The 24,585-nt window shown below is 58.3% G+C and overlaps 2 protein-coding genes across 7 annotated transcripts; one reads left to right on the forward strand and one right to left on the reverse strand.

Annotated features, from left to right (window-relative positions):
- The first annotated feature begins 464 nt into the window (after positions 1-464).
- Arhgap45 (Rho GTPase activating protein 45) lies at positions 465-10,480 on the forward strand. 5 transcript variants are annotated; one of them, XM_048811837.1, is made up of 21 exons: positions 465-1,262; positions 1,451-1,535; positions 1,617-1,689; positions 1,799-1,865; positions 1,980-2,123; positions 2,210-2,274; positions 2,425-2,535; positions 2,608-2,688; positions 5,048-5,233; positions 5,429-5,566; positions 5,637-5,827; positions 5,954-6,078; positions 6,161-6,244; positions 6,334-6,438; positions 6,540-6,712; positions 7,254-7,442; positions 7,520-7,657; positions 7,894-8,120; positions 8,200-8,410; positions 9,068-9,176; positions 9,611-10,480. In XM_048811837.1, the coding sequence occupies exons 1-21, from the start codon at positions 1,178-1,180 to the stop codon at positions 9,931-9,933; spliced, it is 2,910 nt and encodes a 969-aa protein (XP_048667794.1). In that variant the 5' UTR covers positions 465-1,177; the 3' UTR covers positions 9,934-10,480. The 5 variants fall into 5 exon arrangements, with proteins under 5 accessions (XP_048667794.1, XP_015359055.1, XP_015359057.1 ...); XM_015503569.2 differs by having other exon boundaries at positions 466-1,262; positions 5,045-5,233; XM_015503570.2 differs by having other exon boundaries at positions 467-1,262; positions 1,980-2,117; positions 5,045-5,233.
- A 2,421-nt stretch (positions 10,481-12,901) lies between these two features.
- Polr2e (RNA polymerase II, I and III subunit E) lies at positions 12,902-24,323 on the reverse strand. Of its 2 annotated transcripts, XM_048811861.1 has the most exons (7): positions 24,308-24,323; positions 17,670-17,812; positions 16,950-17,030; positions 14,168-14,226; positions 14,002-14,080; positions 13,663-13,739; positions 12,902-13,233 (listed from the first exon to the last, which is right to left on the reverse strand). In XM_048811861.1, the coding sequence occupies exons 2-6, from the start codon at positions 17,736-17,738 to the stop codon at positions 13,674-13,676; spliced, it is 354 nt and encodes a 117-aa protein (XP_048667818.1). In that variant the 5' UTR covers positions 17,739-17,812; positions 24,308-24,323; the 3' UTR covers positions 12,902-13,233; positions 13,663-13,673. The 2 variants fall into 2 exon arrangements, with proteins under 2 accessions (XP_048667818.1, XP_015359059.1); XM_015503573.2 differs by lacking the exons at positions 16,950-17,030; positions 17,670-17,812; positions 24,308-24,323 and adding exons at positions 14,855-14,935; positions 15,575-15,730.
- Between the last annotated feature and the right edge of the window lie 262 nt (positions 24,324-24,585).

Raw genomic sequence — 24,585 nt, forward strand, 5'->3', positions numbered from 1 at the left:
ACCCTGCCCCGCAGTGGCGCTCCGGGCACTGGGGCACTGGGCTGGCCGCCGGGGACGCACAGCTGCCGAACACTTGCCTTGGCCACGGCAACCTTGCATCTCCGCACTTGGCAGGTGGCCCTCCTGTAGCCCATGTCTCGGGTGGAGGGGTGCTGTGGGAATCTAGGTGGCTCAGGCCCTCAGGGGCAGGCTGGGGAAGGAGTGTGGTGGAGGGCAGGGGCCTGACCTTCCCAGGGGCTTCCCTAGATTCCTGAAATCCCCTCTGGGGGTCTGGGGGTCTGGGGGTCTTTGTGCTGAGAAGAGACGGGCGGTGATGCTCAGGCTTCACTTGGCTTTTGGGGCACCCTCCAGCTGTCCTCTCCCGGATCTCACCGCCCCATCATTCTTGACCTTCCAGAATCCCCGTGACTCTCTCCGCTAGCTCACCCACACTCTTTCTGTTTGGTTTCTTTTGCTGGGAGAGGGTGCTGGGGCTGGAACCCAAGTCTTCGTTGGCAGGTCGACAAGAGGTCCGCCAGTGGCCCACATTCCCCAGCTCCCCATTTTATAGAAATCTTCTGATTCAGAGCGTTCGAGGGGGCATTGAAGTCCTATCCCAACAAACCACGACTAGTTCCCAGCCCTTGGCTCCTGGTGGCCCAGGAAGTAAAGCCAGACAGGTGCTTCCCTGCCGCTCCCGCCCTCAGTGTCGGTGAAGTGCAAGTGTCCCTGGGCCTCGGCTCCCTCCTGTGCAGAGAGGAGGTGCCCTCTGCAGTAGCTGCCAGGATGGCGCCGTGGGAGGTGAGGGGTGGCCTGCCCTGTGCTCAGGTAGGCAGAAGGGCAGGCAGCAACCAGGGGGCTGCGTGGAGGAGGAGGGCCAGGACTTGGCCTTGGACAGCAGCAGTTTGATTTCTGGAGGGTCAGAAGGAGTTCTGAGTGGAAGGGACTGTCTAGGCCAAGGACCAGTCTGTGCAGACCTGACCAGGAGCCCAGAGAGGGTCAGTCCTCCCCTGGGTCTCATGGCTGCCCTCTCCCACCTCTGCCTCAGTGTGCTCACCTGGGGACAGGAGCTGTGAGGACACAGCAGACCCCCTGGGACTGGCCCCTTCTTTCCTGCTGACACCCACTCTGACCAGCAGATCTCCTCGAGGCCCGCCGGCCACTGGCCCATGAGTGCCTGGGTGAGGCCCTGCGTGTGATGCGCCAGGTCATCTCCAAGTACCCACTGCTGAACACCGTGGAGACACTCACTGCTGCTGGCACCCTGATTGCCAAGGTCAAAGGTCAGCAGATGGGCAGGGGGCAGCCAGGCCGGTCTGCCAGGCAGGACTTCCTGGAGGGGGCGCTCTCTGAAGTGGGTTTTGAAGGATGCACAGGCGTCTGGCAGGCACAGCTGCTCCCTGATGCCGGGGTGAGGGCTCTGTCAGTGGGCTAGGGGTGATGGCCTCTCAGAGTGTCCTCTGCTTCCCAGCCTTCCATTATGAGTCCAACAATGAGTCGGACAAGAGGGAGTTCGAGAAGGCCCTGGAGACCATGGCTGTGTCCTTCAGCAGCACGTGAGCTGGCACGGGAGCCCCTGGGGCGGGCTGAGGGACATGGTGCCGTGTGCCTCTGGTGCTGACCCTCTGGCCCTGCAGTGTGTCCGAGTTCCTCATGGGCGAAGTGGACAGCAGCACGCTCCTGGCAGTGCCCCCTGGGGACCCTAGCCAGGTGAGCAGCGGGGGTGGGGTGGGTCTGCTCCCCCCTCAGGCAGGTGGTGGCCACCTCCTGCAGGGCAGGATCCCCAGGGCTGGTCTCACTTGCGTCTCCCTCTGTGCAGTCCATGGAGAACCTGTACGGACAGGGCAGTGAGGGCCCCCTGCCCAGCACTGAGGACTGTGAGGCAGGTAAGTGTCCCAGAGCCCCAGGGGCAGGTGCCTGCGTGGGCTGGGCACCAGAGGCCTGCACTGAGCTGGACGGGGAGGGCAGGGTGGCCAGATGGCTGAGCAGGTGCCCCACAGGCTGCCCACCCCCGGAGGAAGTGGACGTGCTACTGCAGCGCTGTGAGGGTGGTGTGGATGCCGCACTGCAGTATGCCAAGAACATGGCCAAGTACATGAAGGACCTCATTGGCTACCTGGAGAAGCGGACTGCTCTGGGTGAGGGTGGGCCCTGTGGGGTCTGGCCAGAGGGTCCCAGGGAGCCGGTGCACCTTGCGCCTGTCTAACACTTGGCACCTCACACCCTGCAGAGATGGAGTTTGCCAAAAGCCTACAGAAGATCGTCCACAACTGCAGACAGAGTGTCATGCACGAGGTGGGCCCCGCGGGCTGGGACAGGGCCTCCCTTCCGTACTACAGGAGCGGGCAGTGGCTGCAGGGACTATGAGAGGTGACAGGGTTCCAGAGCTGGGGCCGCTGCTGGGGCCATCCCTCCCCACCTCAGTGACTGGCCCCACCCCCACAGCCCCACATGCCCCTCCTGTCCATCTACTCGCTGGCCCTGGAGCAGGACCTGGAGTTTGGCCACGGCATGGTGCAGGCGGTGGGCACGCTACAGACCCAGACCTTCATGCAGGTGGGCTGGGCCTCCAGGGTAGGCTGGTGGGGGTGTGGCCAGGGCCCCCACTGATGGACCCTCTCTCCCCAGCCCCTGACCCTGCGGCGGCTGGAGCATGAGCGACGCAGGAAGGAGATCAAGGAATCCTGGCACCGGGCACAGAGGAAGCTGGTAGGGGTAGCAGGCGTGTGACTTCGCGTTCCTGCCCCTCGGAGGCCTGTGCTAGCACTGCGCATGTGCCCCTGCGCCTTTTTGCGCATGCGAGGAACGCAGCCGCAGCACCATCTGGCCCCGGTTGCGTTCCCAGGACTCAGGCCCTCTGCTCCCCGGTTCCCACTGCGGGTGGTTCAGAAATGGGGAGAAGCGGTGTTTCCTCAGGCTGCAGAGAGCTAGTCCCCACGAGAGGAGGACACTGAGGCCCAGTCACTCTAGTCTGGTGTTTGCTCCCCAGTTCCCTTTCGGGTGGCTTCAGCAGCACCGTGGATTATTGTTCGCCTTTTTTAGCTGAGTTAGCAGCGCATGGGGTGAGAAGCCCCTTCCTGGATGCTTCCAGCATATACCAGCCAACTCCAGCAGATCCGCAGCTCCTGGGTGACCATTTTGGCACTTGTCTCTACACTGACCCCTGCACCGAGGAGTTCACCCCATAGGGTCCACACGATGCAGCCTCATTCCTTTGCAGCAGCTCAGCACTCAGCTGAGGCTTCTGTGGCACAGTATGTGGATGGGAAGTTGCTTTAATAAGCATCACAGCTAAGACAAGCCTGTGCTCCCACCTCCAGAGTTTGTGAGGGTTTATCTCAGATCAGTGCTCCAAAACAAATGTCATGGTTGAGACAGGTACATTGATGGCTTTGCTGCTACACCATGGCCATGCTTTTCAGCTTTGTGAAACCTCGGGTTATATCCCTTTCCTTAGTGTGGCTCAGACAGTGCCTTTTTCTTCTTATTATTATTATTTTGTATTGGTTTGATAGAGCTCTTCACATATTGGAGAACTCCGATCCCAACACTGTGACTTATAGACTCCTCCTACCTACTTGATCATTTGACCTTTCCCCCGCCTCTCCTAGTGCTGGGATTGAACCCAGGGGCACCAGTGAACTACGTCCCCAGCCCTATTTATTTAAGATTAACTGAGGACTGAAAGAATTCCTAAGATTTAAACTGATTTAGTCATGTAAATTCAAAGCCACCAGTTAGGAAGGTGAATCAGTTCTCTGAAGCTTCAAAACGAAGCATGTTCTCCTCCTAGCCTGATGCCCGTGGTCCTGGACATTTTTATTTTCTAAATAGAGCAGATTCTTGTCTCATATGAGCTGACCTTCCTGTGTCCTTTTCCTGGTACTTCTCCTCAGCCCTTTTTGATTTCTGGTTTTTCAGACAGGATCTCACTGAGTTGCTGAGGCTGGCCTTTAACTTGTGTCTCCTGCCTCGGCTTCCCGAGTCGCTGGGGTTGTAAGTGTGGCTGACACATTCCGCTTGACTTTGTTTCTTCTTTCAATCCTTTTATTAGTTGCTGTTTCAGTACTGGGGATGGAACCCAAGACCTCACACGAGCTAGGCATGCGCTGTCCACCTATTGAGCCGTGCCCCCAGGCCCTCGTGTTTCTTTATTCGATCTGCCCTGCTTGTTTTGCAGGAAGAAGCCCTGGTGGTAGTTGACTGCAGTAGTCTGTGTGTTTTGTCAGATTGAACCAGGAGTGCTGTGCCACTGAGCCACATCCCCAGCCCTATTTTATATCTTATTTAGAGACAGGGTCTCTCTGAGTTGCTTAGTGCCTCAGTAAGTTGCTGAGGCTGGCTTTGAACTTGCAATCCTCCTGCCTCAGCCTCCCCAGCCGCTGGGATTACAGGTGTGCACCACTGAAGCCCGGCTTCATCTTATTTTGAGACAGGGTCTCAGTAAGTTGCCCAGGCTGGCCTGGAAGTCGTGATCCTCCTGCCTAAGCTTCCCCAGAAGCTGGGGTGATAGGTGCATCCACAGCTCTGGCTTTTTTACATGGAGTTCTGTGTTGTCCATCAAAAGGGATTCCCCACACATGGGATTATTTTGAAATATTCTCTTAATACTTGCAGTACTTTTTCCTTTTCTTCTTCTTCTTCTTTTTTTTTTTTTGCTGAGGACTGAGCAAGAGTTCCACCAGCGAGTGGTGGCTGAGCCCCTGGTTCTTTTCTGCACGTTTGGCCTCTGACGGTTTGGGCTGAGGGGCCTCCCAGGCCCGGTGGCTTCTGAGCAGGTTCCTGGTGCTCAGGGGTGTCTGGCTTCCTGCCAGCCTCCTACTCCAGTGGCACCTGTGTTTCTGTCAGAGGCTATCCCACTCCTTGAGGGGTCTGGTTGCAGGTGTCACCTCCGATTCTGCTGCTGTTGGGCAGGGACCACTGTGTGCCAGATGGGACTGTGGGTTCCTGCGTTGCTTGGCTTGGCCCTCCTGGGTGCCAGAGCTGGGGCTGGAGAAGAGGGTGGGAGCAGCCAGGGCTGGAGGAGAAGCTGGATCCGGCCCCACCTCGCCTTCTCACCACCCAGCAGGAGGCGGAGGCCAACCTGCGCAAGGCCAAGCAGGGCTACATGCAGCGCTCTGAGGACCATGACAAGGCCCGCTTCCTGGTGGCCAAGGCAGAGGAGGAGCAGGCCAGCTCAGGACCTGGGGCGGGCAATGCAGCCTCCAAGACCCTGGACAAGAGGCGGCGGCTGGAGGAGGAAGCCAAGAACAAGGTGAGGGCAGCAGGAGGGTCAGCAGAGGGTCAGGTAGGAGGAGACCCAGGGCGGCATCTCCCGCACTTGTGTGAAGTCCCATCTCCAGGCCTCTGGGCGCGGAGCGCACACCCTCTCCTGCCTGGCTCCTCCCCGGGTTTCTGCATTGCTTGGCTGGGTCCTGCTGAGGGCTGAGCCGCTCCCCCACCCCCTCAGGCCGAGGAAGCCATGGCCACCTATCGCACCTGTGTCGCGGATGCCAAGACACAGAAGCAGGAGCTGGAGGACACCAAGGTGACAGCGCTGCGGCAGATCCAGGAGGTCATCCGGCAGAGCGACCAGACCATCAAGTCGGTGCGTGCGGGGGCGGGCTCTGGCCGCGGTGCGTGCCGGGCGGCCGCTCACCTGTGGGTGCTGCCCGCAGGCCACCATCTCCTACTACCAGCTGATGCACATGCAGACGGCGCCCCTGCCGGTGCACTTCCAGATGCTGTGCGAGAGCAGCAAGCTCTACGACCCCGGCCAGCAGTACGCCTCCCACGTGCGCCAGCTGCAGCGTGGCGAGGAGCCCGACGTGCGCTACGACTTCGAGCCCCACGTCTCCTCCAGCTCCTGGTACCCCACCCGCCCAGCCGGCTCCCGGGCACATGCACCGGTTGGGGGGGGGGGCAGGCTTACCACCTGGAGGGGCAGGACTACTGTGAGGCCCCTGCCGACCCTTCCTCCTCACCCTTCCACCAGGTCTCCCATCATGCGTGCCCGGAAGGGCAGCTTCAACGTTGGGGACACAGTGGGGACAGAGGCCACTGGCAGCTCCCCTGAGGAAGGTGGGCCCAACGAAGGGGCGCCTGCCAAGGAGCCCAGGGGTGAGTGCCTGGTGAGAGCAGGGGACACTGGTTCCCAAGGCCGCCTGAGGCCTGTGCTGGACACACCCTCCTTCTTCCCCAGGGGTGCGGGGACACCAGGTGCACAAGTCCTGGCCCATCTCCATCTCAGACTCCGACAGGAGTCTGGACCCCAGGCCGGGCTCAGGTGAGGCCTGAGGCCTGCCCAGCGGGCTGGGGCAGGGAGCTGCTAGTCATCCTGGCTTGGGAAGTCTGATAGTCCTCTGTCCTACATAGAGGACTTTAAGAAGTTTCAGCGCATGTCATCCAGCGGTGCCATGTCACCCAGTGAGGAGCTGGTGGAGCAGGAAGGTGGCCCAGAGGTGTCTGCCTTTGAGCAGGGTGAGGAACTGTGGCCTGAGAGGGGAGGGAGAGAGCTCTGGAACACGTCCAGGGCTTTGCCCCTCCTGCCTTGTGACACTGGCTGCCCGTCTCACGCCTAGCTGACCTCAATGGCATGGCTCCTGAGCTGCCCGTGGCTGTACCCAGTGGCCCTTTTCGCAATGTGGGGCTGTCCAAGGCAGCCCGCACCCACCGGCTTCGGAAGCTCCGGACGCCCGCCAAGTGCAGGGAATGTAACAGCTACGTGTACTTCCAAGGAGCGGAGTGTGAGGAGGTACACGCCTCGCCCATTGGGGCAGCAGTGCTGCGGGGGAGTCCAGAGGGGCTGGACAGGCCAGAAGTGGACAGAGTGGCCCCGGGGGGTGACAGCCAATGTTGAAGCCCTGGGCTGTGGCAGGAAAATCAAGGGGTTGAAAGGTGGCAGGACAGGGGTATAGAAACACCAGTTTTCAGCTGGGTACAGTGGCACACACCTGTAATCCCAGCAGCTGGGGAGGCTGAGACAGGAGGATCGCAAGTTCAAAGCTAGCCTCAGCAATAGTGAGATGCTAAGCAACTCAGTGATCCTGTCTCTAAATAAAATAAGTTCAATCCCTAATACTAGTACTGCAAAAAAAAAAAAAAAAAGAAAAGAAAGAAATCCTAGCCCCAACCCCAAGCAGCAGCAGTTCCACCCAAGAGGGGTGTCTGCCTGCCAGGAGCAGTCTGGCTTGTGCCTTCAGAGGATGTCATGGAAATTGCAAGGGCTCCAGGGAGGAGGGTGCAGGTGGAGTCCCGCCTGCCGGAGCCGAGGCTCACTGCCTGCTGACCCCCAGTGCTGCCTAGCCTGCCACAAGAAATGCCTGGAGACCCTGGCTATTCAGTGCGGCCACAAGAAGCTGCAGGGCCGCCTGCAGCTCTTCGGCCAGGACTTCAGCCAGGCAGCCCGCGGTACCCTGGATGGCGTGCCTTTCATCGTCAAGAAGTGCGTCTGCGAGATCGAACGGCGCGCGCTGCGCGTCAAGGTGTGTCTCTGGGAACTGGTGAGATTCCCGGGTCCTGGGAGGGCGGGCAGAGGCTGACTGCGGCACCGGCACCGCAGGGCATCTACCGGGTCAACGGTGTGAAGACGCGCGTGGAGAAGCTGTGCCAGGCCTTCGAGACCGGCAAGGAACTGGTGGAGCTGTCGCAGGCCTTACCGCACGACATCAGCAACGTCCTCAAGCTCTACCTGCGCCAGGTGAGGCGCCCTGGAGGTGTGCACTGGAAGGGGCGTGGCCAGAGCACGTGCTACAGTGGGTGGGGTCCTACTGTGCTGGGCGTGGCCAGAGTGCGGAGGGGCGTGGGCACAGGTGCTCTCTGGAGGACGGGGGCGGAGTCGGTTGCTGCAGTGGGTGGGGCCCTGGTGTGGTTGGGCGTGGCTATGGCGGCAGGCTAGACCAGCCCTCTGACTCTGGTCCTGACACCCTCATGCAGCTGCCGGAGCCGCTCATATCTTTCCGCCTATACCACGAGCTCGTGGGGCTGGCCAAGGACAGCCTGAAGGCAGAGGCTGAGGCCAAGACGGCGTCCAGGGGCCGGCAGGATGGGTCTGAGAGCGAGGCGGCAGCTGCTGTTATGGTGGGCCGCCTACGGGAGCTGCTGCGGGACCTGCCCCCGGAGAACCTGGCCACATTGCAGTATCTGCTGAGACACCTGCGCAGGTAAGTCATAGGGCTGGGGCCCAGGGTTTCAGGCAGGCTCCAGGAGCCACTCACACACCCTGTGCTCTCCGTGCCCCAGGATAGTGGAGGTGGAACAGGATAACAAGATGACCCCAGGGAACCTGGGCATTGTATTTGGGCCAACACTGCTGCGGCCGCGACCCACAGAGGCCACCATCTCCCTCTCCTCTCTGGTGGACTATCCCCACCAGGCCCGTGTCATTGAGACCCTCATCGTCCACTACAGCCTTATCTTCGAGGAGGAGCCTGAGGAGGCACCAGGGTGCCAGGTGAGGCATGGATCGGAGCCACAGCTGTGCACAGGAGGGTGTGGGTGCGAGCAGGTGGGGACAACACTGGGAAGCCCTTGTTTGGGTCAGAGCAGCCAGTTGTCTTTGGAACAGAGACTATACAAGGTGTGTCTGAGCCCTGGGACAGAGTGCTGGGGAAACAAAGGCACTGCTGGCCTCCACCCTCCTACCTGGTCCACTGCCTGCACGTGGGCAGCTGGGGCCACTTCAGCCAGAGGCCTGGCTTTGGTTTCTAGAAGTTTGTTCCCTTTCCTCACACATCTGCTCCTCTCTTCTCTTTAAGTCCTCCTTGTATTTCTTCACCCGTCTCCTGGCATCTCGTGGTGTTCCCGAGTTTTTTCTTACCCCACAGCCTCAGTGAGCCCCCCGAGAGCCAGGGACCCTCAGGACTGGGGCCAGGGCTCTTTGGCTCTGACCCTGGCGTGTGTGCTGGGCCTGGCCCGTCTGGCAGAGCGGGTGGCCTGGGAGCAGGAGTGCAGTGGCTGTTTCAGGAGGAGCAGGCCTACGTGCACAAGCTGTGGGAGTGGACACGGAGTGGACCCTGGGACATCACACAGCCTCAGTAGCAGCAGTCCTTACTTTCAGGGTCTGGGGCAGCTGGAGCTGCGGCCTCCCTGACTCCCTTCCCCCTGGCAGGATGGGCCACCCAGTCAGCGGGCAGAGGTGGTGGTTTCCATGCCCTACTCAGAGGCTGGAGAGGAGTCTGCCTATGCCCTGCAGGAGGAGGCAGAGGACAGGGGCCGAGGTGAGTGGGGCTGCAGGGAGGCCAGGCCCTGGTGTCCACCGTGGAGCCTTGCGTGCACAGCACAGGTTGGAGTCGCAGTGCCCAAGACTGAACTTCTGTGGGGTTGTCTGCCATGGACACCACCTGTACCCAGTATTCAGCACTGTCCTTTCAAGTGTTGTAACCAAGCCAACAGTGCCTTCTTTCCAAGGTGGCCATCTGCATTGAGGAATGGCCGTGTCGATCCAGGCCCACAGGCCTTGAGTCTTTGAGGCGCCAACATCTGGCCAGGCCAAATGCTTCCCTGGGGGGGAGTGTAGTATCTGAGAGAGGGAGCAGGCTGGGGTGGGGACCCTGGGAGTTGACTCAGGTGGAGATGTCCCAGTGTCCACTCCGTGTCCACTGAGCCAGGTCCTCCACTCCCTTCTCTCTCCCTCTCTGTCCGGCCTTCCCAGAATCCCGAGTTGCATCTAACGATTCTGACTCAGAGCTGGAAGAGGGCTCGGATCCCTTGTCATCCTCAGACGCCAGCGCCCTGCACCACCTCAGCTTTCTGGAGAAGGAGGGTGAAGCCAGCCTGGAGGGTCGCCGGAGCCGCAGTGGCAGTGAGGGGCAGCTGGGGGAGGAGGAGGACGAGGACGACCAAGTGCTGCAGCTCTCAACCTACAACACCAACCAGTCCAACAACATGGCGCAGGCCCAGCGGCCCACCATGAGACTCTGTGGCGGGCAGATGGCGGCAGGCACCTGCTGGGGGCGACAGCCAGACTTCCTCTGAGCTGGGGTGGTGGGTGGGACAATTGCCAGCTTCTCTTATGCCTGGTCTATGTCTCTGCCTCTGGGCCATCTGCATCTCAAGGCTGGGCTAGCCTCGCAGGCCTGTCCTTGGCGAGAGCAGCTGCGCTGGCAGCCTCCTCCTGAAGCTTCTCACCTCGGCTCAGCTGAGCTGGAGACCTGGCTCTTGGTGAAGCTCCCTATCTTTGGTGGGCCCACAGGGCTGTGTGGGTGGAGCCGTCCTGTCCCCGTCCCCTCGCTGCCCCTGGGCTCTCAATCTTAGGCCCTGCACTGATGACTCCTCACCCCTGCGGGGCTGAAGGCTGTTGTGGGTGCTGTGGAACTGGGGTGCAGGCCAGCCTTGACACTGAAGCCCAGGCTGGGGGTCAGTAGGGCCAGGCTCTGACTTTGGGATCTGCTCTTTTCCAGAAAGCTCTGGACACCTGGAGTCCAGGTCACCTAGGTCTAGGTACACAGTGCCGTCTCTCGCAGGTCACCATGTACTTCCTGGAAATGTGTCTGTTTTGCTTAAAATAAACTTATACCTGGTCTATGTGCTGTGGCCCTGGGGAAGGGGAGCTGGGCCACAGGCCCGTGGTGTGTCCTTGGCTTCCTGGCTGAGGAGGGCCATGGGGAGGAGGTCCCCTCTGCCAGCCCTGGTGGTTTGGCAAGCCTGGGAGTCCTGGAGGCAGCCTACAGCTCTGCGATGGCCTGCAGAGCGGTCCGCATGGAGAGCGTGTTCTCCACTGCAAGATCCCTTGCCACCCCACGTGGCTGCCAGGGGCCAGGCTGTGGCAAAATCCGGCCCCTGACCCTCTGGAGAGTGAACCTGGAGCTCACGCACACTGATGCCACGGCCAGTGGAGGAGTGCCCACTGCCCACCCGCTTCTTGGTCCTGACCCTCACCTGAGGGATGGTGCGGGGGGTCACTGCTGGGTGAGGCCCTGAGGCTCACCCGGGGCAAATTTCCTGGGCAGAAAGAGGTGAGCTTTGACTCCAGGCAGGGGCTCCACAGCAGATGGTGGGGAGAAGCCTTCCCTCCCCATGCAGCAGCCGCCATCAGGACCTGCAGCCCCAGACCCTACATGAAGCTGCACTGAGCTGCCTGCAGGGCACAGGGTCTTCTTGGCAGGCAGCAGGCCGGGGTCTAGGTTACCACGGCCACCATCCTGCCACAAGTCAAGTTGAGGGAGGGTGGACAGGAACCAACTGGCCCACAAGGCCAGAAGCATTTCCTGTGGCCCTTGAGTGGGGATGGACCCAGGGTCTCGTGCAGCCTAGACAAGCATCCACCACGGAGTCACCTCAGCCCACCTTGTCTTGCTGGCATCCAGAGGCACACCCAGCGGCTGACTGCATCTGAGCTGGTGCATGTTGTCCCACCATCCATCCCTGGAATGTTCTACCTTCTCAGACTCATACTGCCTTCCAACTCCTGTACCCCCCTGCTGCTTCCTGCCTCTGGATCTGGGGGCTCCACGGACCTCCTGTGGTGACGGGCTCATATTAGGCAAGGTGATTTTAAAAAGCAGCGTGTCTATTTTTGGAGAGAAGGGGCACTTGCTCTACCTGTTAGACATACTATAAGGCTAAAAGCATAATCGATCCCTGGAAAAGAGGGAACCTCCAAACAGACCCCTGTGTGTCTGGGTTTTCACATAATAGCACTTCAGGGTGGCCAGGAGAGGCCCTGCCTCTGACGGGTCCAGACCCTCTTCCGTCCAGGGCAGTTAGGCCCCATCTAAATGTACGGGAAGGCCCACTTGTAAACAAGTAACCATGTGGGTACTTAAGGGCCATGAAAAGAAGTTTTTGCAAATCTCATATCTGGTAAGGAACCAAAATCTACAAACAAGTCACTTCACATCTACCACGAGAGCTTCACTCAAGGAAGGGCCTGGGGTTGGACTCAGAGGTAGAGCACCTGCTCAGCACCTGCAAGGCCCTGGGTTCCATCCTCAGCACCACATAAGGATACATAAGTAAAATAAAGGTGTTGTGTTCAGTTACAACCAAAAAACAAACATTAAAAAAAAATTTAAAAATAAAAGTAAAATATATTAAAAAAAAAAAAAGGTGTACATTAAGAGGTGCCCATGAGCAAGCAGTGAGGGTGAGAAGCCAGGGCCCAGTGCAGGCTGGGGTGAGACATGCAGCCGCCAAGCAGGTCCGAGCGCCACCGACCAGCTCGGCCACTCCTGCAGTACGCCCAGAGCAACGAGAGCCTGTCACCACACATCTGCCCACAGATGGCCTCAGCAGCTCTGTGCACCACAGTCAAGCACCAGCGCAGCCCAGGGTCAATGTCCCAGGTGAAGGGACACCAGCCTGGCCCAGGCACACCTGGAGTGTCCTCAGCCACAAGCAGGAGCGAGGTGACAGCTGCAGCATGGAGGGACCTGAGGACCTTATGCCCTATGAGAACCAGACACACGAGGCCACAGAGCGTGACCCAGTGACAAGAGACCCCCAATGCAGGAGAGTCCAGAGGCAGGATGTAGACCTGTGGGTGCAGGGCTGGGAGGGGACGGGTTTCTCTTTGGAGTGACAGTGTTTCAGAACTAGACACGGGATGGTGGCACATCATGAAGTAGTGAGTCCACCACCTGCAGCCAGGCCCTCAGCGGCACCACGTATGCTCGGCAGGCTCAGGCTGAGGGTCTCATCCCCAGCACTGAGGAACCCAATGCAAACGCAGACACAGCAGGAAGATTCACCAACGCCTGCTTTCCACCTGTGTGGGCAGAGGCCACCCGAGGTCAGCGGGAAAGGCAGAGACTGACCTCATGTTTCCAGGTGAGAGGAGCGGCCGAGCAAGGTGCAGGCGCTGCAGACAGGCTCACCCGGTGCTCAAGCCGAGGCGCACAGCAGGCACAGGGGTCAGGACAGGCAGCATCTGCCCCCAGGCTCCACCCAGAGCAGGCCACCCGCATAAGCCTTGCAATTCATCTTGGCTTTTCAAACAATCAAATTTACTTAAAATATCCTTTATTTCTAGGCCATACAGCATTCTGACAGAGGAAACCTGCCAAGGAGCTGGCCGTAGCCTTGCCCTCGGTGAAGTCAGGAGGTGTCAGGTGGGGATGGGGCCCAGAGCACACAGGGGCGCAGCCAGAGCCGGCCAGGCCATGGGAGAGGAGTCCTTGCCCCAGGTAAGATAAAGCAAACCAGAGACTGCTGCCCTCCAGAACGCAGGAGGGCAGGTCCCTGCAGGTAGGTGGGTGTCCCTGAAGGTGGTCACATACACCCGTGCCATCTCTGGGGTCTGGGCATGGAGGAGCAGGGCCTCAATGAGTCAGGCACCTGGAACAAAGAGAGCATGCAGGGCAGCACAGGGTGCCTGCTGGGCAGCACAGGGCCTCTGGCAGGCCTGCTCCATGAGCACGTGCAAGGGTAGCCCAGGGAGCTCGGGAGGCTGTCCTGTCTCAGCACTGCCCTCAGGTGGTTCTGAAGTCACCCTCCTGGTGGGATTGCCAACACCCCCCTGCAAAGCTCTGCCTCTCGCCTGCCCTGAAGGTGAACCGTCCTGACAGTGGACAGCTCAGGGGAAAAGTGATATGGGGGTAGTTGACCCCTGAATTCCTGGGCGTCTGGGGCAACAGGAGTGAACAGGCCCAGGTAGGGTCTGAGCCGGGGGCAGTAGGCAGGGTTTGTCCCAGGACAGAGTGACAGCCTTCCTGGAGGCCAGCGCAGGGAGAATCCCCTGCCTCTGGCCCCTCCCACCCGTCTCACCTGCTGCGTGGCTACTGCACCAGCCGGTAAGTGATGTACCTGCCCGCAGTCTCACTGGGCCGGATGATCTTCACCACCTGCAGAAGCACAGGGACAGGTGCTGGGGGACAACAGGCCTCACCATGGCGGCACAGGGTGGCAGGCAATGCCTGTTGAAAAGCCTAGGAGCTACTCTTCTCTGGACCCCAGTTGCTGGGGCTTTAAAAAGGTGTGAGGAATGTGGTTCTAAGGCCCTTCCAGGCTGCAGGGGATAGGACTGTGGGAGGGACAAAGCCAAGTCCCCGGCAGGCAGGTTCAGAGCAGCATCAAAGGTCGTCCTGCCCCTGAGAGGTCTCTCACCTGCCCTCGCTTTATCCCAAAGTAGCGGGCCACAGGGTCCCCTGCCTGGATCCTGGGCAGTTGGTTCTCTCGGAGTTTGCTGGGAAGCAGGTCAAGGAAAAGCCCAGCAGGGCCATCTGGGGTTGGGGTAGGACTCTAGGAGCCAGGGGTGTGCCTGCAAGGATACTACCGGGCCAGCAGCTCAGTCACCTCCTCCTTGGTCATGACCACATGCTCTGGGACCAGCTGTGGAGAGAGGAGCCCATCATCACCACCAGGGTTCCCAGACTTCAGGACCCAGACAAAGCCCACCACCACCCTGAGCACACGGGGAGGGGTGAAGAACCCACACTGAAGCTGTGGGCAACCTGGGAAATGGTCACTGCATTAGGTTCTTTCTCTCTTTTTTTTTTTTTCCTGGTACCGGAGATTGAACTCAGGGGCACTTCACCACTGAGCCACATCCCCAGCCTTTTTTGTATTTTATTTAGAAACAGGGTCTCACTGAGTTGCTTCGCGTCATGCTTTTTGCTGAGGCTGGCTTTGAACTCACGATCCTCCTGCCTCAGCCTGCCCAGCCGCTGGGATTACAAGCGTGTGCCACCGTGCCCGGCTGCATTAGGTTCTCTCTACTATGGTGTCAGCACAGGGCCCAGGGGCCCCCAGAAAGAGATGCCTGCTCCCAGCCCTTACCCTGCAGGCCCAGACAGGCCTGGGACGCACACCCTTAGCAGGAGCCTGGATGCAGAGGCTGCCCTGGCCAGGCCTCACTGTAGGAAGCCTACCCTGCCATCCTCCCACTCCCCGCCACCAGCCACCTCCTGCTCCAGCATGCTGACGAGCAGCACCCCACCTGCATCTCCCACTGGCCCACCTCGTGCTCCGTGATGTTGATGAGCAATTCCTGCTGCAGGAACTGCTCCAGGATGTACTTGGGGGCCATGTCCACCAGAGACTGCAAGAGACAAGGTTGTCACACACAGCTGTGGATGAGCAGCCTCAGCCCTGACCCCACCCCTCAGGCTGCAGGGTCTACCCATGTGCCTCCACACTGCACCCAGGTGGTGTCCTCTGGCCTATGCCGGCTGCCACAGGGCATGGTCCCTCCCAACCTGTCCAGCTGCCTCTTGGGTGTCTTCAGAGCTGGCGTGGCAACTTCTCCCCATGGAAGAGGTACCATGCGACTATGTGAACCCTACAGCCCGGGCTGGACAAAGGCAGTGTGCTGGCCACCTGATCCCATGAACCCACTCAGCTCAATTCAACCCAAATGCCAGGAATGAGGGCACCTGTGCAGGCCACAGGGGCCCAAGCCCCTCCTGATGAGCCCACCCCGTCCAAGCAGGACACAGAACCTGGTTCCCACAGTCACATCAGGGCTCCGGGCTGAAATCCCAGATGTGGGGATGGGAGGCCACCCTGGTTGGGGGTGCCCAGGCGAAGCCTGCCACTGGCAGGGAGTAAGGGGGTGGCAGGCAGGGGCAATGAGGTGCTAGGCAGGCAGAAAGGGTTGGGACTTGTTGTAAACTCAGCCACTTCCTCCATGGGACTGAACTGACCCAGCCCCTGGGTGGTACAAAGGTGGGGCACCTACCTGCTTGGCAGAGGGTGTCATGCCCTGCTGCACCACGATGAGGGCCCGGGTGATGTTCTCCTCTTGCATGCGCTGGCAGTAAACCTTAATGGTCTTGATCCCCACCTTGGGCTCCTCTGAAACAGATGTACAGTGGCACACTGCTGGGAGCCTGCCCTCACCGCCCAGGGCACGCCGACTAGCCGGCTTCAGTCCAGTCGCTGCTCCTTTTGGGGCCTCAAGGTCCCCACTTGCAAGGCAAGACCTGAACTGCAGGATCCAGGGCGGGGGCTGGCTGCCTCAACACCACCAGGGCATCAAGTCCCACTGGACCTGGTGGGTCCCTTCCTGACGTTTGGAGTCAGGTGCCCCAAGCAGTTTTACAGTTTGGGAGACTCTAGATTCTTTGGTTCTGGGAGCCCAAGAGACAGAAGCTGGGTGTTCACATGGTGAGAGTCTGCTGACAGGGCACACGCCTGCCACCTAAGTACTGGGAGGCCCAGGAGCCCAGGGGCCAATCGGCCCAGGGACATAGGGTTGTCCATGTTTTGTCCAGCCACAGCCTCTGCTCTCACCTGACCCACTGATGGCAGCAGTAGGACTGGACTGTGCCCCTTCATATGCTGAAGCCCCAGCCCCAGAACCTCAAAGTTGTAACCGTACTTGGAATCAACGTTTTTAAAGAAGCGGTTAGCATACAGTGAAGTAATCAGAGTAGGTATTGAGTCACACTTAGGAAGAGATCAAAACTCACACAGGAGAGCCTTGTGAGGCACCCTGCTGGGCAGAAGGATAGACCCAGCATGCAGCTACACAGGAGACTAAGGCTAGAGGAACACAAGTTCAGGGAAGCCTGAGTGACTTAGTGAGATCCTGTCACCAGAGAGGAAAAAAAAAAAAAGAGCCTGAGGACAAAGGTCAGTGGTTAAGCACTCCTGGGTCCAGTACCATAAAAACATTTTAAAAAGCATTAAAGGAAGGGTCTTAGGGGAACTGGTGGGAAGGAGGGCAGGGCAGGAGCCCTGCAGCACCTGGGTGGGACAAAGGGAAGTGGCACATGGGCTCCAGGGACGAGGCCTGTCTGAGAGCTGGGCCTGCACTCTCCCTCCAGGTGGGGAAGGGGGAAGACACATGCAGAGCTGATGTCATGGGGGGATGGGGGCCTCCAGGGTTGAGAACACAGTTCAGAAAGAGATGCCTGCTCCCAGCCCTTACCCTGCAGGCCCAGACAGGCCTGGGACGCACACCCTTAGCAGGAGCCTGGATGCAGAGGCTGCCCTGGCCAGGCCTCACTGTAGGAAGCCTACCCTGCCATCCTCCCACTCCCCGCCACCAGCCACCTCCTGCTCCAGCATGCTGACGAGCAGCACCCCACCTGCATCTCCCACTGGCCCACCTCGTGCTCCGTGATGTTGATGAGCAATTCCTGCTGCAGGAACTGCTCCAGGATGTACTTGGGGGCCATGTCCACCAGAGACTGCAAGAGACAAGGTTGTCACACACAGCTGTGGATGAGCAGCCTCAGCCCTGACCCCACCCCTCAGGCTGCAGGGTCTACCCATGTGCCTCCACACTGCACCCAGGTGGTGTCCTCTGGCCTATGCCGGCTGCCACAGGGCATGGTCCCTCCCAACCTGTCCAGCTGCCTCTTGGGTGTCTTCAGAGCTGGCGTGGCAACTTCTCCCCATGGAAGAGGTACCATGCGACTATGTGAACCCTACAGCCCGGGCTGGACAAAGGCAGTGTGCTGGCCACCTGATCCCATGAACCCACTCAGCTCAATTCAACCCAAATGCCAGGAATGAGGGCACCTGTGCAGGCCACAGGGGCCCAAGCCCCTCCTGATGAGCCCACCCCGTCCAAGCAGGACACAGAACCTGGTTCCCACAGTCACATCAGGGCTCCGGGCTGAAATCCCAGATGTGGGGATGGGAGGCCACCCTGGTTGGGGGTGCCCAGGCGAAGCCTGCCACTGGCAGGGAGTAAGGGGGTGGCAGGCAGGGGCAATGAGGTGCTAGGCAGGCAGAAAGGGTTGGGACTTGTTGTAAACTCAGCCACTTCCTCCATGGGACTGAACTGACCCAGCCCCTGGGTGGTACAAAGGTGGGGCACCTACCTGCTTGGCAGAGGGTGTCATGCCCTGCTGCACCACGATGAGGGCCCGGGTGATGTTCTCCTCTTGCATGCGCTGGCAGTAAACCTTAATGGTCTTGATCCCCACCTTGGGCTCCTCTGAAACAGATGTACAGTGGCACACTGCTGGGAGCCTGCCCTCACCGCCCAGGGCACGCCGACTAGCCGGCTTCAGTCCAGTCGCTGCTCCTTTTGGGGNACCCACGAGAAGTCCTCCTGCGCCAAGCGCCAGGCAGGCCCCACAGCCTGTCCCCGCGCGGGGCTGTCGTCGGCGAACGCCTGAACGAAAAGACCTGCGCGACCGGCAGCGCTCAGGGCAGCCCGAGCCCTCCGAGGGCGGTGGCGGGCTGCGCAGAGACCCGCCTTAGGAGTTCTGTGGCTTTGGCCGCAAGGCCTCTTGGGAGTGCGAGTTTCCGCTCAACTCCTGCCGGGGGCGGCGGTTTAGAATCCCGGGGGAGCGGGCCGGGCGCGGTGGGGCTCGCCCCATAATCCCAGCGGCTCGGGAGGCTGCGGCAAGAGGATCCAGAGGTCAAAGCCAGCCTCAGCGAGGCGCTGAGCAGCTCAGTGAGACCCTGTCTCTAAATAAAATACTAAATAGGGCTGGGGTGTGGCTCAGTGGTCGAGTGCCCCTGAGTTCAATCCTCGGTACCAAAACAAAAAAAAAAGAAAGAAAGAAAAAAAATCCCAGGAGCGGGCGGAAAACCGAGGCCTGAGCAGGGTCACGGGTCGGCTCGGGGAGGCGCTCCAAGGGATCCGTGCACCCAACGGCACTTGGTTTCCTCGTTGGGCTCGTGTGACGTCCACGCCCCCACTGTTTCCCTCTTTGTGCGATGATAGTAATAGGATGTCCCTGTCCTAGGGGTGAACTGAGCACCCCGAGAAGGGCCCGGGGTCGCCCCAGGTGCTTGAGAAGTACTCCCGCCTCGGCCGTCCTGGAGCCCTCGCCTAGCCCAGCCCGGGCCCCCTCGCCCGGTCCTCCATGCTCCGAAGGCACGATTCCCCGCGGCACAGCGCGGGTTTTGCAAAAGGGTCCATTCGCAGGCCATCCACACAGAAGGCCGGAGCCCCAAGTCAAAGCTGCCTCCCCAAAGCTGGGGCTAGGGCCATGGACGGGATAAAGGCACAGGGTGGCCTGGGGCGCCGAGCCGCCTGGAGGAAGGAAAGGTGAAGTAGAGGGTGGTCTCTGCTTGTAATCAGGCTTCATGGCTCGCCTGGGGATGTGGCTCGGCCTAAGAACACTTCCTAGCTGAGGGCCCCGGGGCCCCGAGATGCATCCCCAGCACCACCATAAGACACTGGAAAATAAACCCACGTCATGGCTCCTCCGAGGAAGCCTGTTCAGACAGTGGTGGGATTAGTATGCTCCACTGGAGCGGAGGTGTGGCCTTCTGATGTCAAAAGGTGGAGGTCATATACCTGCACAGACCCACAGGAAGGAGCAGTGGTTCCAACAAGTTTAAACTACCTCTAAGTTCCTGAAAACCACCTAGGCCACCTCTGCCGTGGTGAGCGGCCAACAGGGGGAGTTGCGGTGTTCCACAAAGCAAGCTGCAAAGTCTCCCAGAAGCTGAGGTCCCAGTGAGCAGTGTCCAGAGGTGAGGCTTGGGAAGTGGTCAGAGTCAGATCATGCAGGCTTTGGCTTCACCAGATTAATCCATGGAGGGATTTATAACTGAATGGAATGTTGGAGGTGGTGAAAAACATTGATGGTGGGACCTAGTTGGAGGAAAAATAGGTCACCAGGATGTGTTTTGGAAGGGCACCCATACATGCACACTTACATATATGTATATATACACACACATATTTAAATATATATATTTAAATAATAATTTTGGGGGGTAATAGAGATTTAACCAAGGAGTGCTTTACCACTGAGCCACAACCCTAGCACTTTTTTGAGACAGGGTCTTGTTAAGTTGCTTAGGTTCTTGTTAAATTGCTGAGGCTGGCTTTGAATTTTCAGTTTTCCTGCCTCAGCCTCCCAAGTCACTGAGATTACAGGCATGCACCACCACGCCTGGCTGGAAGGGTATATCTTGTCCCTGGCCCTATCTGCTCTCTGCTGCCATGAGATGAGCAGCTTTCCTCTGCCATGCCCTTCCACCATGATGTTTCTGCTTTGGAGCCATCCAAACATGCAATGAAGCCTCTGAGAACAAGCCAAAATAAATCTTTCCTCCACAAAGCTATTTTTCTCGGGGTTTTTGTCACAGTGATAGAAACTAACACAGCGAGGGAAGCTGGAGGGTTTGCTCAGGTCTTAACTCAGTTTTGTTTGCATCTGTACACACCCTGTACCCACCCCAGTGGTGGAGGAGGGCTGCACACCCCGCTCTTCCTGTGTCCTCCACCTTGAGGCTGTCAGTGACCTCTCAATCACTTTGCTGAGCAGCCACACGGGCAGGGAACAAAATGGGCCTTGCGCCCCTTGTGTTGCAGGTAGAGCCCAGGGAAGAGCCATGCAGGTGCTGGATAAATGCTGAAGCCTTTTGGGGCCCGTGGTAGGGAGGAAGTGGAGAAGGCTCAGGGAACTAGGGAAGGGGCTGCGTGGAGCACTGGCCAGAGAACCGTGGAGGACAGATTCCAGCACTGGACGGTGGGAGGGAGCCCAGGTGTCTGGAGGAGGGTGTGTCAGGCCAGAGAACAATATGGGCAAAGGCCCTGAGGCTGGACCTGTCTGCTTGGCAGCCTGGAGGCCTGGGCAGGGAGGGGTAGAGGAGGTCACGCTCAGGTGGGGCAGGTGCTAGGCGCCCTTCAGGGTGGATGGACAGCTCGGGTTTTCTTTTCAGTGTGCGATGTCTGGAGCTACCGTGCTGGTAACAGATCTGCGGGAGCAGAGACCAGGGAGGCATCCTGGCCATTGGTAGGCGTGGCTCCTACTTGGATCAGCAAGGGGAACGTTCCTCGGAGCCCACAGGGTTTGCAGATGGATGGAGCAGTGAGATTTGAGAGAGGGAGAGAGATGGGGAGGACAAAGCTGCCCTGACAGGTGGCAGACCTGGGGGACAGGTGTAGGGACAGATGGGAAATGGGCGTGACATGGGAAAGGGGCATGGTGTGATGAATGTGGGGCTCCTAGGGACCCTGAGGGGAGATGCCAGGTAGCAGGCATCAGCTCCCAGGAAGGAGCTCCAAGCCTGTCCAGGGCGGGGTTCCAGGAGGAAAGGAATCCCGTGTGGGCGGATGCAGAGTGGAGCAGGGCAAGAGGACAGGGTGGGCTGGGGCAGCAGATGAGAGCCAGGGGACTGCAGGAGTGTGTGAATGGGGCACCTTAGGAGTCGTCCTGCTGCCCTACAGGACATCAGGAGGCAAGGAAGCAGGACCGGGAACGGAGGTGGGTTCCCCAGGAGCTTGTGGGCCACAGGGCCCCAAGAGGCTGGCAGGGCCCACCACACGGATGACAGTGACCTGGGCTCACATCCTGGTGCTTCACACCCCTGCCTTCTCTGGCAAAGGCAAGGCCAGAAATCAGGCCTGCATCTGAGAAACTGATGTGACTCCATTTTAAAAAAAACAGCCGCGACCTCAGAGCAGGGCCTGTCCTAAGGTGGGGGGAGGGAATGACCCGGCTCCTAGGCACATAGCCACCCTGCTGAGTCATTTGTCATATGTCCTGGACTCAACAAATGCAAGTTCCTGAAAAGACCAAAAGAATGCTTGAGGGCTGGGGTGGTGGCTCAGCGGTAGAGCGCTTGCCTAGCATGTGCAAGGCCCTGGGTTCCATCCTCAGCACCACATAAAAATAAAGGTATTATGTCCAACTACAACCAAGAATGCTTGAGGCCTAGTTTCGGTGATTGATAACATTAGGCCACTCTGCAGTTGAGCATATATACTCTTGCAACCCCTTGCAGCCTAAACCAATCAGTTCAAATGTATCCACCACTTGAACCAATCAATCACCCCTATCCGACTTGTTCCCACCAGTGAATATGCTAATCAATGTTAAGACTTGTTGTTGATTTTCCCACGGTGTGAAATGATTTGCTGTATGATGTTGTGACGCATAGAGTATCCCCCCCAAAACCTATAAATCCTCACTGAACTAAGGGTTGGGACTCAGTCCCTGGGACCGATGTGTCAGGAACAGTTGTGAGTCCAGGCTCGAGCTTGCAATAAAGACTCTTGTGTGATGGCATCGGATTCGGCTCCTGGAGGTCTATGGGGTCCCATGAATCTGGCATTACAGATCCACACCAGGGTCAGCGGGAACAGAAGATCGCATGGCCATTTGGAAGACAGTCCAGCATGCCCTTAAACAGAGATCAGAGTCCCTGTAGGACACAGCAGCCCACACCAGGTGGACACCCAGAGCAGGAGCACATGGACCCACATAGAACCTTACACAGCATCACACAGCTGGCAGGCACGGTCCACCCAGAGGTGAACGGTAAGTGTGTGGCGGGTCACGTAAGAACACAGTCCAGCAGTGACATGAACGAGACCGGACATACAAGGTCACACAGTGTGTGACTCCGTGGATAGGAATGTCCAGGCAAGTCCAGAGACAGGGTGCAGATTCATGGGAGTGGCTGAGGGTAACTGTTCATGGGGACAGGCCTTCTTCTTCTTTTTTTTAAATTTTTGTTGATGTTAGCTGCAGGGTGGGCTGAACACCTGACCCCCCCACCTGTCTGGTGCAAGGGAAACTAGCCCCTTTCCAGTCTGCCTGAGGGCAGAAGATGACACCCTTAGCAACTACTGTATGATCCAATCACTGTACGCCAATAAGGCAGCTTGCAGACCCAGAGACCCCATTAGATTTTGGCTATAAAAACTCTCTCTCGGGCTGGGGATGTGGCTCAAGCGGTAGCGCGCTCGCCTGGCATGCGTGCGGCCTGGGTTTGATCCTCAGCACCACATACAAACAAAGATGTTGTGTCCGCCAAGAACTAAAAAATAAATATTAAAAAGAAATTCTCTCCCTCTATCTTTAAAAAAAAAAAAAAAAAAAAAAACAACTCTCTCTTGGGGCTGGGGTTGGCTCAGTGGCAGAGTGCGCACATGTGAGGCACAGGGTTTGATCCTCAGCACCACATAAAAATAAATAAACAAAATAAAGGTATTACGTCCATCTTCAACTAAGAAAAAATTAGGAAAAAACCCCTCTGGCTTTGCGCGTGTGCTGATGCCACCCCGCCTGCTTTGCTCTCTCCCTCCTCTTTCTCTTTCCCTGCTCTTTCTCTTTTCTCTCCCTTCCCTGTTAATCAAGACAACACCACAATAAAGATCTCTTGGTCACGCAGAGTGTCATGGTCACTTTCTTTTCAGTTGATTCTGGGATGGATCCAGGGCCTCATTATGTGTTAGGCCAGCACTCTACCACTGAGCCACAGCACCAACCCTTTCATTTTGAGACAAGCCCCTTGTTCAGTTGCTGGGGCTAATCAGGCTTGCTGGCACATGCTTGGAATCCCAGCAACTTTGGAGGCTGAGGCAGGAGGATCACAAGTTTGAGACCCGCCTGGGCAACTTAGTGAGACCCTGTCTAAAACTAAAAAGGCCTGGGAATGTGGCTCAGGGGTAGAACACCCCTGGGTTAAGCCCCAGTACTACCAAGTCAATCCACACATTGGGCCGCAGTCCCTGTCCTTCCTCCTGGAGCTGCTGTGGGACCACCAGGAACTCTGCTGCTATAGAAGAACTTCCTTGAGACGATCCCAAGACTTCATTTCCTCACCAGTGAAGTGAGATCCTAGGGGAGAAGCTGGGAAATTCCAGACACAAATCCATCCCAGTGCCTGGGGTGCAGCTCCCCAGACCGGCCACTGGCCTCCAGTCCCCACACCCCCTCTTCCACCTCCTGCTCTTATTGCAGTTGGCACCAAGTCAGGAACACAGTGAAGTCCCTCAGGTCCCCACCCTGAGGGCACCGCCCTGAGCTGTTTTTCTGGCAACCACAAGTAAACAAGCTTCTTGGTGTTTATGGCAAAGTACAGTAAAGTAACGGTGAATGAGCAAAGCTAGAGACAGCTGCCCAGGATCTCACAGTGTGGCCACGCTGCTGTGTCCCCAGCACTCCCCCAGGGCTGGAGGAAATGGGGGACTTCCTGAGAAGGGAGGTGGCTGGTGAGACAGGGACAAGGGGACTCTGCCAAGCAGCCAGTCTCAAAACTCCTGGCCTAGCTGGAGGGAGCCTGGTGAAAAGTTCGCACAAGCCGGGTTCTGGCATCTGGCTGGCAGGCCCAGGTCTCCCAAGACCTCCCCCCAAATGGTACCAGCTCAAGTGAGACCTCGAGGGACACACAAGCCAGCGGCCAGTCCTGGGTGGACAAGCTGGCTGAGGGAGCGCTCAGCTCGGTGCCCAGGAAGGGGCTGGGTCTTGCTTTGTAGCAGCAGCCAACACTGTCCAGCAGGGACAAGGCACCGGAGCAGGAGCCTCAGCCCAGTGTCCTCAGTACCCACCTGCTGGGGACTGTGCGGCCTGAGCAGCCCCAGGGCAGACGCTGGAGCTGGCTCAGGACAGTAGGGTCTTTGACTTACAGGACTTGGAGAGAAAGGAGTCTCATCAGCAGGCCATCGCCCACATATCGCCCAGATCAGGCAGCGTTTTTGGGGTCCCAGCTTTTCTTTTAAAGGAAACTTGGGGAAGATGGGCTTGGGAAATGTGGAGATGACATCAGTTGGGTGATCACCAGGGGGTACACTAGGGTCCAGCAGTTCTCAGGGTCCTTAGACTGGCGTAGCCTCCATTATCTTATCAATAGGCAACACTGGAAAGTCCCTTAAAATTATAGGTTGCTCAAAATATACCTCTCTTAATCTAAATATTGGCGTTTAATTAACGGTGCACAAAGTATGCGAAAATGGATTTACAGATGATTTAAGATTTACAAATTTCCCAGGAATTTGGGAGTGGCAGGCCTGGAAAAGTATGCGGAACTTCTGAACTAAAT

Source organism: Marmota marmota, unplaced genomic scaffold, assembly GCF_001458135.2.
Source record: "Marmota marmota marmota unplaced genomic scaffold, marMar, whole genome shotgun sequence".
Taxonomy (NCBI): Eukaryota; Metazoa; Chordata; class Mammalia; order Rodentia; family Sciuridae; genus Marmota; species Marmota marmota.